The sequence below is a fragment of the Dendropsophus ebraccatus genome, chromosome 9, assembly GCF_027789765.1.
Source record: "Dendropsophus ebraccatus isolate aDenEbr1 chromosome 9, aDenEbr1.pat, whole genome shotgun sequence".
NCBI lineage: Eukaryota > Metazoa > Chordata > Amphibia > Anura > Hylidae > Dendropsophus > Dendropsophus ebraccatus.
In genome coordinates, this window is record NC_091462.1 from 32,261,116 (window position 1) to 32,276,224 (window position 15,109).

Below are 15,109 nucleotides of genomic sequence, written 5' to 3' on the forward strand. Positions count from 1 at the left end.
GCCACCCTCTGCAGCGTCATCCGAAGCTCAGCCACGATTGGCTGAGCATAACTGTGCTCAGCCAATCGCGGCTGAGCGGCTGATGACGCGGCCACGTCATCAGCTGCTCAGCCGCGATTGGCTGAGCACAGTTATGCTCAGCCAATCGCGGCTGAGCTTCGGATGACGCTGCAGAGGGCGGCCGGCACTCGGGAAGATCCGCTGGCCTCCCGAAGAAGACGTCACTGCTGACGATCGGAGACCGTGGTCGGCACGCGACAGGTAATGTATAGCGCACCACACTTCCGGGTACACGGGTGGGGGTGGTGGGACACGGGGAAGGGGGCCATTCACAGACATAACATACATTACAAAGTTGTATAACTTTGTAATGTGTGTTATTCTGTGAATAATTTTTTATCGCCGGACAACCCCTTTAATTTATCACATAGGAGATAGATAGATAGATAGATAGATAGATAGGAGATAGATAGATAGATAGATAGATAGATAGATAGATAGATAGATAGATAGATAGATAGGAGATGGAATGATAGATATAATTTCAAGTGTGCACTGTTACATGGCAGGGTCACAGTTTAGAGAGGAAATTAGAAAAGGTCTCAGACTCAGAGTGGGGAGAGGAAAGTGCGGCAGGGTCAGAACACTTAGAGGCCAGGTTCACACAACATTTTTTTTTGGCCGTTTGACAGTCGTCTTTGTGAACATCATAGTGGTTGTTATTTGACCTAAAAATGTCGGACGTCCACATAGATGACCGTCGAACGGCCAAAAAAAAAAACGTGTAAACCTAGTCAGATCTTCACTTATAAAAACCTTTGTCTCGTCCCTAGGACTCCTTTAAACCGCAAAAGAACGTGCTGGCATGTCCAATTTGAACATCCATTTCTGCTAATGGACTTGTTGGCACGTCCATTAGATGACACGAGCACTGAAGCAACGCATGTACCATCCGTACCATATCAAATGAATTATAGCTCCTGTAATCAGTTGGATTAGGTGGCCGTCCTGTATGCTGGCATTAACTTTTTAGGGTCCATTCACATGTACCGTATGACATCAGATTTCATTCTGCGAGTTTCACAGTGAAGTATGGTGAAATAATAATTATTGTTAAAGTCTATGGCACCCCAATCTTTAAGTGGATGTTCATTCTGAAGTGAGAATATATAGCCTACTTTGTCAATGATTGAGTCAATGGCTTAGTGGGCCATCACTGAGCAGGGAACCCAGAGAAGCAAGCGGGAGCGCCCGGGGGAGTGCGGACAGATAAGGATGATCTATTTATTGTTTTTAACCTTTACAAGGCCATGGTACTATATATTATTACAGCAGAATAAAAACTACCGCAAGAACTGAATTAATCATAAATGATGGAAATGTTAGTTTTTATAAACTGTTAATCGAGATGACTCCACCAGTGTCCTGTGTTTTCCCCTTAGGATGTTGATGAGGAGATTGAGGCAGAATATAATATTCTGAAATCGCTTCCAAATCACCCAAACGTTGTGATGTTTTATGGAATGTATTACAAAGCCGATCAGTATGTTGGTGGACAGCTGTGGCTCGTTCTAGAGGTAAGTGGATTATTACAGTGTCTGATTATCCCAAGTATTGTAGTTATTCATGTTTTTAGTAAGATGGTGTCATTTATGTTTATAAAAGCACTGGGGACCTGGAACTGATTCCAACTAAGAGCAAGATCTGCATGGCGTGTATGTTCTCTATAATTTGCTTATACAATGCAAAAACATACTTACAGGTTATATGGCTTTGTATGAACTTTGCCTGAGTGAGCTATGGAGAAGTTAAACGGTGGGCAGTGCCATACGATCATTCGGTGGATCCAATCTCAGACACCATAATGGGCCACAAAGGTCTGTAAGAGGACAACTCCATATAGTGCTGACACTTTTAGGATTCATTTCTGCTAAGTGCTTGGAAATGGTCCAGGCAGGGACAGAGGGGTAATAAAGGGGCTGTCTGTGTCTGGATGGTGGACGAGGAAACTCTCGGAGCTCAACTTCCTTATTGTTAAAGAAGAAGTCCGGGTGAAGCTATTTTTTTAAGTGCTGGGGAGGATAAAAGAAATAACATGCTCTTAGGGCCCTATTCCACGGGACGATTATTGTTCACATAATTGTTAACGATAAATGATCCAAATGACCGCTATTACGAAAGACCTGACATCGTTCACCCATTTATGTGGAAAGATAATCGTTACGTATGATCGTTCTTGCGGTCGTCTTGTCATCGCTATTGCGTTTGTCACTACTGCGAATGACCAAACAACTTCTTATTCAACGAACGATTTGCGAACGAGCAACGATAAAAATAGGTCCAGATCTTATTAAACAATCAATGATTTCTCGTTCGGTCGTTAGTCGTTAACTGCTATTCAACCGAATGATTATCGTTTAGATTAGAACGATTTAACGATAATCTGAACGATAATCGTCCGGTGGAATAGGGCCCTTACCTCCTCAGCTGGTGGATGCGTACCCCCACTCTGCTCCAGGGGGACCAGAGCGGTGGTACGCGTCCACCAGCGGAGGAAGTAATAGCATGTTATTTCTTCCCCAGCACTTTTTTTTTTTAAATAGCTTTGCCTAGACTTCTCCTTTAATGGATGGAACAATCCTCTCTTTGGTGATCTGTCTGGGCTTGTTTGCCATACTCATGTAATTACTGCTCCTAATGCTGCGTTTACATGAAGCGATAATTCGCCCAATCGATCGTTTAACGATTTTGAAGCAACGATTTGGTTTTTATAACGATTAGCGTTTAGATGAATAAATCGTTAGAAAAATCGGTAATGCGATCGTTTTTAAGATCGCATAAGCCCATCTTTTACATAGGGTGAATCTTTGAAAGACTGTTTACACGAAACCATCTGCGAATTTTTAGCGAACGATGAATGACGATTTGAGAACATGTTGAAAGATAAAAATTAACGATTTTTTGCTCATCGCTTGATCGTTGGCTGTGTTTACACGGAAGGATTATCGCTCAAATGCGATCGTTATTGCGAAATTTAGAGTGATAATCGTTCCGTGTAAAGGCAGCATAACACCTACCAGCTTGGTTATAACAGCCTACATGGTGGGCAGTCATTCACTGACATGATCATCCTGCTTCTCTCTGGGCAAAATGAGTGCTTTGTAGTCTAGCAGTCAATATTCTGTCTCATCTGCACTACCTAAAAGTTCTACAATGGGAACATAACAATTGGTGACGGATGCCAGTCTTAACCTGTACCTTAACCTGTATATACTGGGAATTCCTGGCGATGTATACTTTCGATGGTCAGTATGAAAAGAGCCTGAGTTTCATCCTTCCTTTGCTTCAGTACATAATTGATTATATATCCCATTCACTAACAAGCTGTGAAAAAAGTGCAACCTTAAAAGCTATTGGGATTCCCATTAAGACGGAGATGCTCGACATTCCCTGCAAGTCATTGCTGTCACTTGCTTTACTTTTTATGGAGGTGATTTCTTTATGACCTGGAGGCCTATTAGTATAATTTTCTCCTGTTAGCTGTCAGTATATCCAACTTAGCATGGAGTGCGCTCAGCGGTCAGGGGGCGGTGAAGGATCCTGACATACATATGGGAGGTTGTTTTATATCCGTAATTTCCAGAAATAATGATTAACAGGATTGTATACTTAGTCCGGTATTCAGTGTACGGGAGACGTAATACATGGCAGAAAGAGATGTCTACAACATATCAACTTGAAACTTTGACAATGAGCTATATGGATATATAGATCCCATCGTCAGCTTGTTACAGTGCATGCTTGGTTTTATTGGCCCAAGTAATCTCTTCCCCTTGTTCCCAGAGGATGGTTTACTGCTCTGTTACTGGTTATCCCTGGTGATTTAGTGACAATAAAAGTTTCTCTGGATCAGCAAGAATAGAATAGACAATTAAGGTGCCCATACACCTTGAACAACCATTGCTCCTCATTCTCTCAACCATGTGCTCATTTGGCTTGCCTAAGCATGAATGTGTTTTCAATGGAGAAAGGAGGGAAAGCCAGAGTCAGACATAGCAGCCTATGTGTAAGGAAAAAATAGGGTTTAAATTCAACATGCTGGATCCCCTATATCATCAATTGTGAAAAATTTAGGAGGCCACAATCTACCATAGACACTGGCCAGTCATGCCAGAATCTCCAAAGTGTATGAGGGCCTATAGACCATCATTGATAGTCTATAATTACTCGTGGCTGCAGAAGTTGGATGCAGCCCTAAAAAAAAGTCCTGGAAAACTTGGATACAGCCTATGGCCTATGACTGTATCCATGTTTTCTAGGCAGCCTTAGGGCTGCATCCAACTTCTTTAGCCACCGGTAATCCAGTGCCACACACACAGGTTCGGACACTCAGATTCACTCATCTTTATTGGTAAGTATTGCCCAAAATAAAGCAAGGTTGACCTTTGTGGGTTCTCATGACCAGTCATTTACATATCCACTGTTGTTCATGGGTAAAAAAAAGGTGTGAAAAATGGCTATTTTGGTGGACTTAAACAACAAACAAGCAGTATAGACAGATAGGGGGAGATTTATCAAACATGGTGTAAAGTGAAACTGGCTCAGTTGCCCCTAGCAACCAATCAGATTCCACTTTTCATTCCTCACAGACGCTTTGGAAAATGAAAGGTGGAATCTGATTAGTTGCTAGTGGCAACTGGGCCAGTTTCACTTTACACCATATTTGATAAATTTCCCCCATGGTCGGGTGGATTAGTGTTCTTTTCGGATCAAACATTGGACCCCCACCTGTAAGAACATTCACACTTCAGAAAACAGGTTAGACGCTGTGAAGTTAGTCATCCACCTTGGACTAAAATCATCCACAAACTCGATTTTTTAGTTCCGACCATATTAGATGGACTGAGTTGCTCAGTAAATGAGTGCCGGCCTTACTGATCGGTGCTCGTTTACTGAGCCTATTACACATATCGGTAATCTCGTGGCCAGGCCTGAATTAAGGATCACTAGATCATTCATATGGCCTTTTGATTACATAAGTTTTTTTTTTTTTTTTTAAAGACATTTGGGCCATGTAATAGTCTTAGGCTATGTTCACACTATGTAAGAGACCGGCCGTTCCGTGACCCTGGCCAGGTCACAGAACGCCCAGTCTCTGGCCGGATCATCTTGGCCGGTACCATCGGCAACAACGGCTGTACTTTTACGTAGTGTGAACATAGCCTTAAAAAGTATGAGGGCATTCACAATGGCTGATGCTTTGTTTATACAAAAAATAAGGCACTTCTAGTAATTATTAAATCCCCCTTCACCATAAAAAAGACAGTAAAAAACATTCATGCACTATATATATATATATATATATATATATATATATATATAATGATTTTGCTGGATTTTATAAGATATGTGAATGTTAAAATTATAGTCGTATATCTTATATGTTGTTGAGCCAGATAAAGTCTGGAAAATGGACTGGCTGTATATTAGTCTTAGTAATGGCATGGCTCCAGTTTCCTGCTCATTGACAGCGCGCCCTATGAATCATCAATCTGGGTTGACATTAAACATCTTTAAATTGCTCATTTGTTTCAGCTGATGCTAATCTCACAGGCACTTACTGTACATCAGAGCTGCCCCATTAAGTTTGAACAATGAAAAAAGCAGCTGATCTCAGGACTGGCGCTCCAATTCTTCCCAAATCTCTCACTTTATTCAGCCAGGGTGAAGCTGACGCAGATCTAATCAATACGATCACACAATAGAAGTGACAACAGATTGATTGGTGGGACCCAGTAACAGGGACGTAACGCTGCTGGATACATTTTACTCATTGTTTTCTGTCTTCACTTCAATGACTGTCATTTTGTATCACATTAGTTTCCGCCTACAGATGAAATTTACACAATCCGCTCCTCGAGCTGTCCTCTGACACTGACCGGGAACTGAGGGTGGCGGTCCCTTCCCTCCTCTTTCATACAGTGCCGACATTTGTATGCAGCTACATGCGGCAGAGTGCTTTTACTGCTGTTATTGACCCCCTGAACTCAGCCATCCATGATGCACAGCTGGTTTACATTTTTTTTATTTCAGGGGTGGAACCAGTGCTGGGCTATTTGCCAGTAGTACACACTTACAGTAGTTATTTCCTCCATTAGTTGCCTGTCCCATTACATCACAGCACCTACTCCTCTCTGCAATGCCATGATATAGTGCTCTTGAAGGTGCTCTAAACGGACTGGCAGTGTGGTGGGTAGATGATTTACAACACTATAGATATCTTTTAGGGGGTGAGGGGGTTACTGATACACTGGTTTTGCAAAGTGCTGTGTGAGCTAAAATTCAAGAAACAGTAGCAGCATAGCAGGGAAGGGATTGCTATAATCACTGAGCTTCAACAAATAAGAAGCCTGCAGACAAAAGGAACAGAGAGATTAGATACAGGAGGCAGCACAGTGTACATATAAAAGCAACACAATAAGGGTGGTATGACACGGGCCGATGGGGCCAGATAACACCTGTAAATGAGCGCCGATCTGCTAGATCGGCGCTCGTTTACTGGGCCTATTACACGGTCCGATAATCGTTTAACCAGGGCTGCAAAGACATTGTTACCGATGTCCTTGCAGCCCTTGCTTAAACTATATGCTTTACCTATCAACGCTCCAGGGCTGCTCCTGCGGTCTGCTTCTCCCCGGGTCCCGCGCGCTCTAGCTTCAGAGCGGCCTGTCAGCTGACAGGCCGCTCTGAAGCTCGAGCGCGCGGGACCCGGGAAGAAGCGGACTGCAGGAGCAGCCCTGGAGCATGGACAGGTAATTAATGTTGTCAGTCGCCGGCTGTGCACCGCTACTACACATATCGATGCGCGGTTGGCGCCTGAAAAATATACGTTCTAACCTATATCAATGATAAGCCGATGATCGTTGTCATCGGCTGATCGTTGTATTTATTTCACGGAGCGATAATCGTCAGGAAGGGGTAATGAGATACAGGAGGCAACACTGTGTACATAGTAGCATCGTAGCAAGAAAAATGGCTACACTAAGCATTAATCACACATCCACCCCTTCCCGCTGTGTTCATTGTGCCAGATAGTGGGAGGATATATTATGATTAGTGATGAACGAATTTACAGTACTTGTGAAGCGCTTAGTTAGGCTCGGCCATCGGCTTGTCAGCCTGTTGCCTTTGAATCTACTGTATTAGGCCCCTTCACACGTCCAGAAAACCCCCTCGGACGGATTTACGGACCCATACACTTTCATTAGGCACGAACACTCTTCCGGATTTTTCCGGAAGATTGTCCGTTCCGGAAAAATGATCCAGAAAAAATAGGACATGTCCTATTTTTGTCCGGAATTCCGTCCCGGACACCCCCATAGAGGTCTATGGGAGCGCCGGACTCACGCGCACTTTCCCGATGTATATCAGGAGAGTGCCTGGGAATCCGGATTGAAGAGCCCGCCGGCACCCCCGCAGCCTCAGCACACCTCTCTGCTTTAGCTATATACCACTGCTACTGCCCGCGCCCCCCCGGGACCGCTGGCTGCCACCCGCTCATACCCCCCACCCTTGGGACCGTTGGCTGCCGCCCGCTCGTACCCCACCCCCCGGGACCGCTGGCTACCGCCCGATCGTAGCCCCCCCCGGTGGCTGGCTGCCGCCCCATGCCACAGCCGCCCCCCCCCCCCCCCCCCTTGGACCGGGACCGCGGCCAGCTGCCAGCTCGCAAATCCTGATACTTTCCTGATGCCATTTGAGGCCTCCTGATCAGGATTTCCTGACAGTAAAAACTGACATGGACGTGTGAAGGGGGCCTTACAGAAAAGAGTGGATTGGGGTTAAAAAAAAAAAAAAAAAAAAGCAAAAAAGAGCCCTTCACTTTTCTTTAGAGGGGTTGTTTGGAGAGCAGAAAAAGTCTACAGTTTGGCTTCCCAGGGCTCCTTTCCTCCAATAGCTGCCTTGTAAAATCCTGTTTGTGCATGGAGCCTTGTGGCCAGTCCTTCCAACCATCTTTAAATGATGCATCCCTCATTATTTGATAAGCTGGAGGAACTTGTAGTTTATTGAGGTTATAATAATCACCATTTTACAGTCTATATTAGATGCAACTGATGTGGTCATATATCTGAGCTGTAGACATATGGTACCATTATTCCATTCATTACAGTTTTAGGCTATGTTCACACTGCGTATGAATCCGTCCGTAGATCGTACGCCGCCGTACATGTGCGGCTGAAACTACGGGCGTGTGAAAAATCGACATGTGACCGGATGTGTATGCACCGCGAACATATGGCCGTAGTACAGTTATGCTTCCCTAGCTTGTTTCGAAGCGGTCTCAGGCAGGTCATTTACTTGGAAATCTTCTCCCAGCCCCGTAAACCACACAGAACCTTTTGGATCGAAAAATCAAGTTCAATTTGGCTGAAATAAGTACTTCATACGGGAAATACGGCATGGTAATCCACGGCCGTGAGTTGGAACATTTCCGTCCTCAAACAATGTTCTTGTTCATTTTTCACGGCACCGTATACGATCCGGCCGTAAGCTCATACGTAGTGTGCATTGTGCGGGCGTATATCGTATACTTTCAAGCGAACGCATCAACCTCAAAACTACGTGTGTATATTCGCGGTTCGCACTACAGACGGATTCATACGCAGTGTGAACATAGCCTTAGGCTGCGTTCACACTACGTATATTTCAGTCAGTATATTTCAGTCAGTATTGTGGTCCTCATATTGCAACCAACACGAGGAGTGGATTAGAAACACAGAAAGGATCTGTTCGCACAATGTTGAAATTGAGTGGATGGCCGCCATATAACAGTAAATAACGGCCATTATTTCAATATAACAGCCGTTGTTCTAAAATAACAGCAAATATTTGCCATTAAATGGCGGCCATCCACTCAATTTCAACATTGTGTGACCAGAGCCTTTCTGTGTTTTTAATCCACTCCTGGTTTTGGTTGCAATACTGACTGAAATATACGTAGTGTGAACGCAGCCTTAGGCTGGGTTCACACACAGTATATTTCAGCAGTATTTGGTCCTCATGTCAGGTCCTCATAGCAACCAAAACCAGGAGTGGATTAAAAGTACAGAAAGGCTCTGTTCACACAATGGTGAAATTGAGTGGATGGCCGCCATATAACGGTAAATAACTGCCATTATTTCAATATAACAGCCGTTGTTTTAAGATAACAGCAAATATTTGCCATTAAATGACGGCCATCCACTCAATTACAACATTATGTAGACAGAGCCTTTCTGTACTTTCAATCCACTCCTGGTTTTGGTTGCTATGAGGACCAAATACTGCCTGAAATATACTGTGTGTGAACCCAGCCTTACACTCCCCCCAATCCCCCCCCCCCAAAAAAATAAAAAAAATAAAAAAAATAAATGGCAGCTATGATTATGGCCTTAAAATGAATTTGGTATTTTTTTGTTTTAATTTTAGTACATGATTATTTTTATTTTAAAAACATTTATAGGTATGCTTTACAGCAGGATCTATAGACATAGGCTGGCCCAGTCCGTTTTTTTTTCTTCATTATTCTTTATTTTAATTTTTCTTTTATCATTACAAAAATAAACATGACATATTATCAGCATTACAAATGTCAACACAGTTTAAAATCAGACTATACCTTACCACAAATATCCCTGAAGCCTACCTAAAGCCAAATATCCCTTAGGCCCAGTCCGTATTTATATGAATGAATCATTTTCTAGACATGTTCTGTGACCCATGCAAAGGGCATTCCATAGGGGAGGGAAGCTAAACTGTGAGCATTAGCTATTGGGATGTCCTCTTTTACTTTACTCCCCTCTGTGATGGTAAGGAGGACACTGCTGTAAATGGATCTGTCCATGCCAGGTTCTCACTTAACCCCCTCCAGCCGCTGCACTGTAAATTAACGTCGCTACAGCTTATGCCTGAGGCTGCAGCGTTGTTAATTTACAATCGAAGATAACACTGCACCTGTGTCATCCCCGGCGGGTCCCGGCTATCAGTAATAGCCGGGGACCCACCGCAACCCTCAGCATCGGAGCTGTGCTCCGAGGCTGAGAGTTAACCCCATAGATACTGCGGTCAGCAGGACCGCAGCATCTATAGGGCTCCAGACATAAAATTCTCCCTCTACAGAGGGAGAATTTTCTGTCCGGTGTCCATCGGGGCTCTGCAAAGTGATCGCAGCGCCCCAATGGTAGCCTGAGTACGGAGGCCGGCGGGGGGAGGTAAGTCAGGGCGTGCGCTGAGGGGAGGGAAGGCACTCTGCTTTCTCACGATTGTGACAGCGGCAGGGGACAGAGGAGAGGGGGCAGACATAGGGACATCAGCTTATGGGATCATTATGGTCCCATAAGCTAATGTCCAAAAACGACCTGGGCATTGAGTAATCAATGACCGATAGCGGCCATACTGAAAATTGCAAGATTTTTTATATTTTATAATATACATAGTGAAATTAAGAGGAAAATTTTCTATATATGGCATGAAAACGTATATATAGCCTTGAGAAAGCTGTGAATTGTGAAATGGATATTGCCCTGACCATCTGTTAACCTCACATGATTTTGTGAGTATTGTGGATTTTTCCTTAGGTTTATTTATAGTATAGATCCAGCAGTGTAGCCACCTTCATAGGCAATTTGGGGGGTTGTGGGGTAATAGAATCACTTTAAAGCGAATGTACCATCAGTACATTCACTTTAAGTTTTGCCCATGAATAATGCATTTGAATAAATGGAGCCGCATCATAAAAGGGTGGGGGTTACTTCCCACTGGGGACAGGCTGGCCCGCCTCCAGTGCTTCACCCCCGGCCAGTGCCTGGGAATAGAACAGCGCCGTATATATATATATACTGTATGTATATAATTTGCATTTTTAAAGAGATTTTACTATTTGTTATGTATAAATCCAATACTCTCAACCCTCAGGCACAAGGCCCAGGTTTACAGTAACCCCTTTTGATACAAAGACCCCCCCCCCCCTTTTTAAAACAAAACGTAGCTTTTATCGTAATAATGATTAAAATGAAATAAAATTTCCATCAAGATCAAGGTCACGGAAGGCCCATCTAGTCAATGGTGCAAACATGAAGAGAATATTAGAAGAGGAACATCAAAATAAAGATGTGGATGTGGACGCATAATTTCACCGCAGAATTAGAAAACATGCAGAGACATCGACAAGCAAACCTGGGAGACAGGAAAGGGATGGTTTGCAGGCTAATGTTGTGGTTAAAAACACATTCACAAGGGCCCTAATTCCTGCTTTTTATCACCTCCCTTGATGTATGGCAGTGCACTAATGGAAACTGCTTGCAAGAAGCAGTGCTATTCTGGATCAGGATGTTTCATCTCGGCTGCTGGCAGAGCACACCATCAAGTATAAGTATAGAGATATGGCTACTGTCTATTTTATATTGCCTGCCAGTGAATGCAGCCATGCAGTAAACGCCTCAAATGACTGTAATTTGTTGCCTCATTGTTATCAAGTACATCAATCTTCTCTTGCCTGGCACTTTCGTCATAGAGAGCGAAGGCTTCTATAAATGGCAGAGCCCTGTGTGCTTCCTAATGCACGTGCTGGGGACGTGGTCTTAAAATATCTTCTCCTTTTTATTTATTTATTTATTTTCTAAAACCTTGATTCAAAAGTATTGTAAGTGTACGACATGTCTGGGATCTCCTCGGTCCGGACAGTGATTAAAGTATAAAGAAAGTTGTCTTAAAGGGATTTTTTTTTTTTTTTTTAATTGATGGCCTATCCTCACTTATGGTGCGTTTACACATACAGATTTATCTGACAGATCTTTGAAGCCAAAAACAGGAACAATCTATAAACAAGGATCAGGTCAGAAAGTAAAGACTGGGATCTATCCTCTTTTCAAATCCATTCCTGGCTTTGGCTTCCAAAATCTGTCAGATAAATCTTTCTGTGTAAACGCACCATTAAAGGGGTAGTTCACAAAAAAGATCAACTGGTTCCAGAAAGTGCCAGAGGTTTGTAATTTACTGCTATTAAAAAAAATCTCCAGTCTTCAAGTATTTATCAGCTGCTGTATGTCCCGCAGGAAGTGGTGTATGCTTTCCTGTCTGGAGAGCAGGAGATGTTTTCTATGGGGATTTGGTGCTGCTCTAGACAGTTTCTGACATGAACAGAGGTGGCAGCAGAGAGCTCTGTGTAAGACTGGAGAGAATACACCACTTCCTGCAGGACATACAGCAGCTGATAAGTACTGGAAGACTGGAGATTTTTTAATAGAAGTAACTTACAAATCTCTGGCACTTTATGGCAGCAGTTGATCAGTAATATCTGATTGGTCGTTGCCTCTCATCAGCTTTTTTCCAAAGCACCATGAATTGAGCTGGAAGCAGACAGCGCCAAACATTGTGTGGTGGCCATGTTAGGTTACTGCAGCTCAGCTCCCATTCACTTTAATGGGAGGTGAACTACAATAACCCAAATATGGCTACTACACAATGTACAAAGCTGCCAGCTCCAATCACTGTGTATTCCTCTGGAAAATAGCTGACCACCAGGGTGCCATGTGTTGGTGCTCCACTGACCCCATATTGTTGGCCTATCCTGCTGCTATGGGCAACAATTCGTTTTTTCACTGGGTTCACCGATCATTGGGAACCTGGATTTGCACAAAATGTTCAGAATATATAGAAATCAATCAGCACATTCATATTTTGGGGGAACAACCCTACACTGCATCAGCTGTTTGACTAAGCAACTGTATAAGCATATACTGTGTCTGGACAATCCCTTTAATTCGCCTTTATAGGGGAAAAAATGATCTGCAGTTTGACAGCAAAACAATTGAGTGATTTTGGCTTCATAAACGACTATATGTAGGAACAACATGGCTGGACCCTAGAAATACTATCGATACAGCTGTTGCTTCATTGCCTCTCTATGATTTCAGCAGTGAATGTCGACCCTGATGATTTTATTACCCTCTGGAAAAATCAATCCCTTCTTATCAGTTGTTACAGTCAAATTTATCTCTGTAGGGACAGAAGGGTTTTCCTATGATTTCTGCCCATAAACAATGGTGTGTTTCAGTCTCGCCTGTGGACACACTCAGTTTTATGGTCTAGATTGTCAGCCTAAAAAAAAAATTAAAAAAAAATCTGTTTTTCATGCTAAAAATGTCGGACGGAAGCCACATCCAGCTGCACTATGTGTTCCCAGCTAAATTAGCGAGTGTTGGCTGTCCAGGCATGATGGGAGTTGTAGTTTTTCAACAGCTGGAGAGGTTCCCTATCCCTGATTTAGTGTTCTCCTTCTCTGAACTGTAAATTTCGAAGGATTGGAAATAGGCGCTGCATTAATCTTAGGGGTAATACTCTCATTTTATGGGTATAATTCCTCTTTAAGTTATGAACTGAACGGTATGAGTGTAAATGAGATGTAACATATTGTAAATTAAATGATAATGTGTTTTTTCCTCGTTCCGCAGCTGTGCAACGGAGGATCTGTTACAGATCTAGTGAAAAGCATACTCAAGTGTGATCAACGGCTAGATGAAGCCATCATCTCATACATCCTCTATGGAGCATTACTGGTGAGAAATTAAAGAAATATTACATGCTGTCTAATCAGGGTGATCTGTCTGGAGAACTGGCCAATGGAGATGAGGACCACTCGAGTCCGATCATTTGCCATTTAAATACCAGTGGCTGAAGAAGGTGGATGCAGCCCTAGGGAGTCCAGGAAAACATGGCTATGGCCATAGGCGGTGTCCATGTTTTTTCAGACTCTAGACTTCTTCAGCCGGTGGTATTCTAATTCTGAATGATTGGACTCGAGCATGCTCAAGAGAAGTTGCTCATCTCTGATGGCCATCAATGTGAAAAACCTGGATAACCCAATAACCACAGAAAATTTAGCTGGTTAACTAGAGTTAGAAACAAAACACAGCTACTTTATTGCAAAAATAGCGCCACCCATGTCCTCAGGTTGGATTTGGTATTAAAATTCAGTTCTGTTCACTTGAATATAACTTGAGTGGTGCTGTTTCTAGAAATACATAGCTATGTTTTCGTAAGCCTGGATAACACCTTTAAAGCGACTCTGTACCCAATCTAACCCCCTCCCCCCCCAAACCACTTGTACCATCAGATAGCTGCTTTTAATCCAAGATCTGTCCTGAGGTCCGTTCGGCAGGTTATTGTCCTAAAAAAATACTTTTCAACTTGAAGCCCCGTGCCAAACAGGAGTATCTATGCCCTAACTGTGCACCACCCTTCCGTCCCTCCTCCCCACCCTCTTCATCATTAGGAATGCCACTGAAACATTTTCTCCATGCTGAACACTGCTCAGGTCCTTAACGATCCAGCCCATGTGCGGGGCTGACACAGGTGGGGAATAGGAGGCAATCTGCCTGGAGCATTCCTAATGATGAGGAGGGTGGGGAGGAGGGGTGGTGCAAAGTTAGGGCATAGATACTCCCGTTTGGCACGGGCTTCAAGTTTAAAAGTATTTTTTTAGGACAATAACTGCATCACCTGCCGAACGGACTGCAGGACAGATCTTAGATTAAAAGCAGCTATCCAAAGGTACAAGTGGTTTGGGGGGGTCATATTGTGGGTACAGAGTCACTTTAAAAACAATTTAAGTTGGGCTATGTTCACACATAATTTTTTGAGATTTTATATTGCCATTTAAAAAATAAAATTAATAAAACTGCATAAAATACATGTGTATTTTTGCTTTGGGGCTGTTTTTCAGCAATTTTTTAAACTATTTTTGCAGCTTTTTTTAAATGTATTTTAGCCTTTTTTGGACACAAAGGGGGCCATTTATCAAGGAAAAAATGCATATTTTTCAGCAGAAAATGGCCATTTTGCGAATAAATATTAACCTCTGGCCATTTTTCGCCCGGTACCCCAGGGGGGTGAAGAGGGGTGTGGGAAGGGCGGAATGGGGGGCGCGGACTTAGGGCCCGCTTAATTCATCTTTTTTTTTTTTCGCAAAGACATGATCAGGAAACCTACTCCAGCTCTGAGCTGGCGTAGGTTTCCTGGCGCACACACTGGTGCGCACTGGATTTATGTAGAGGCAGTGCACCTCTACATA

General features: G+C 43.3%; 1 protein-coding gene across 1 annotated transcript in view; it reads left to right on the forward strand.

Moving 5' to 3' along the window:
- MYO3B (myosin IIIB) overlaps nucleotides 1–15,109 on the forward strand; it is a 279,760-nt gene that overhangs the window by 27,668 nt on the left and 236,983 nt on the right. Inside the window, exons 4-5 of the mRNA XM_069985142.1 lie at nucleotides 1,443–1,577; nucleotides 13,491–13,595. Of these exons, the coding sequence (XP_069841243.1) occupies nucleotides 1,443–1,577; nucleotides 13,491–13,595 (240 nt within the window). The remainder of the gene's footprint in view (nucleotides 1–1,442; nucleotides 1,578–13,490; nucleotides 13,596–15,109) is intronic.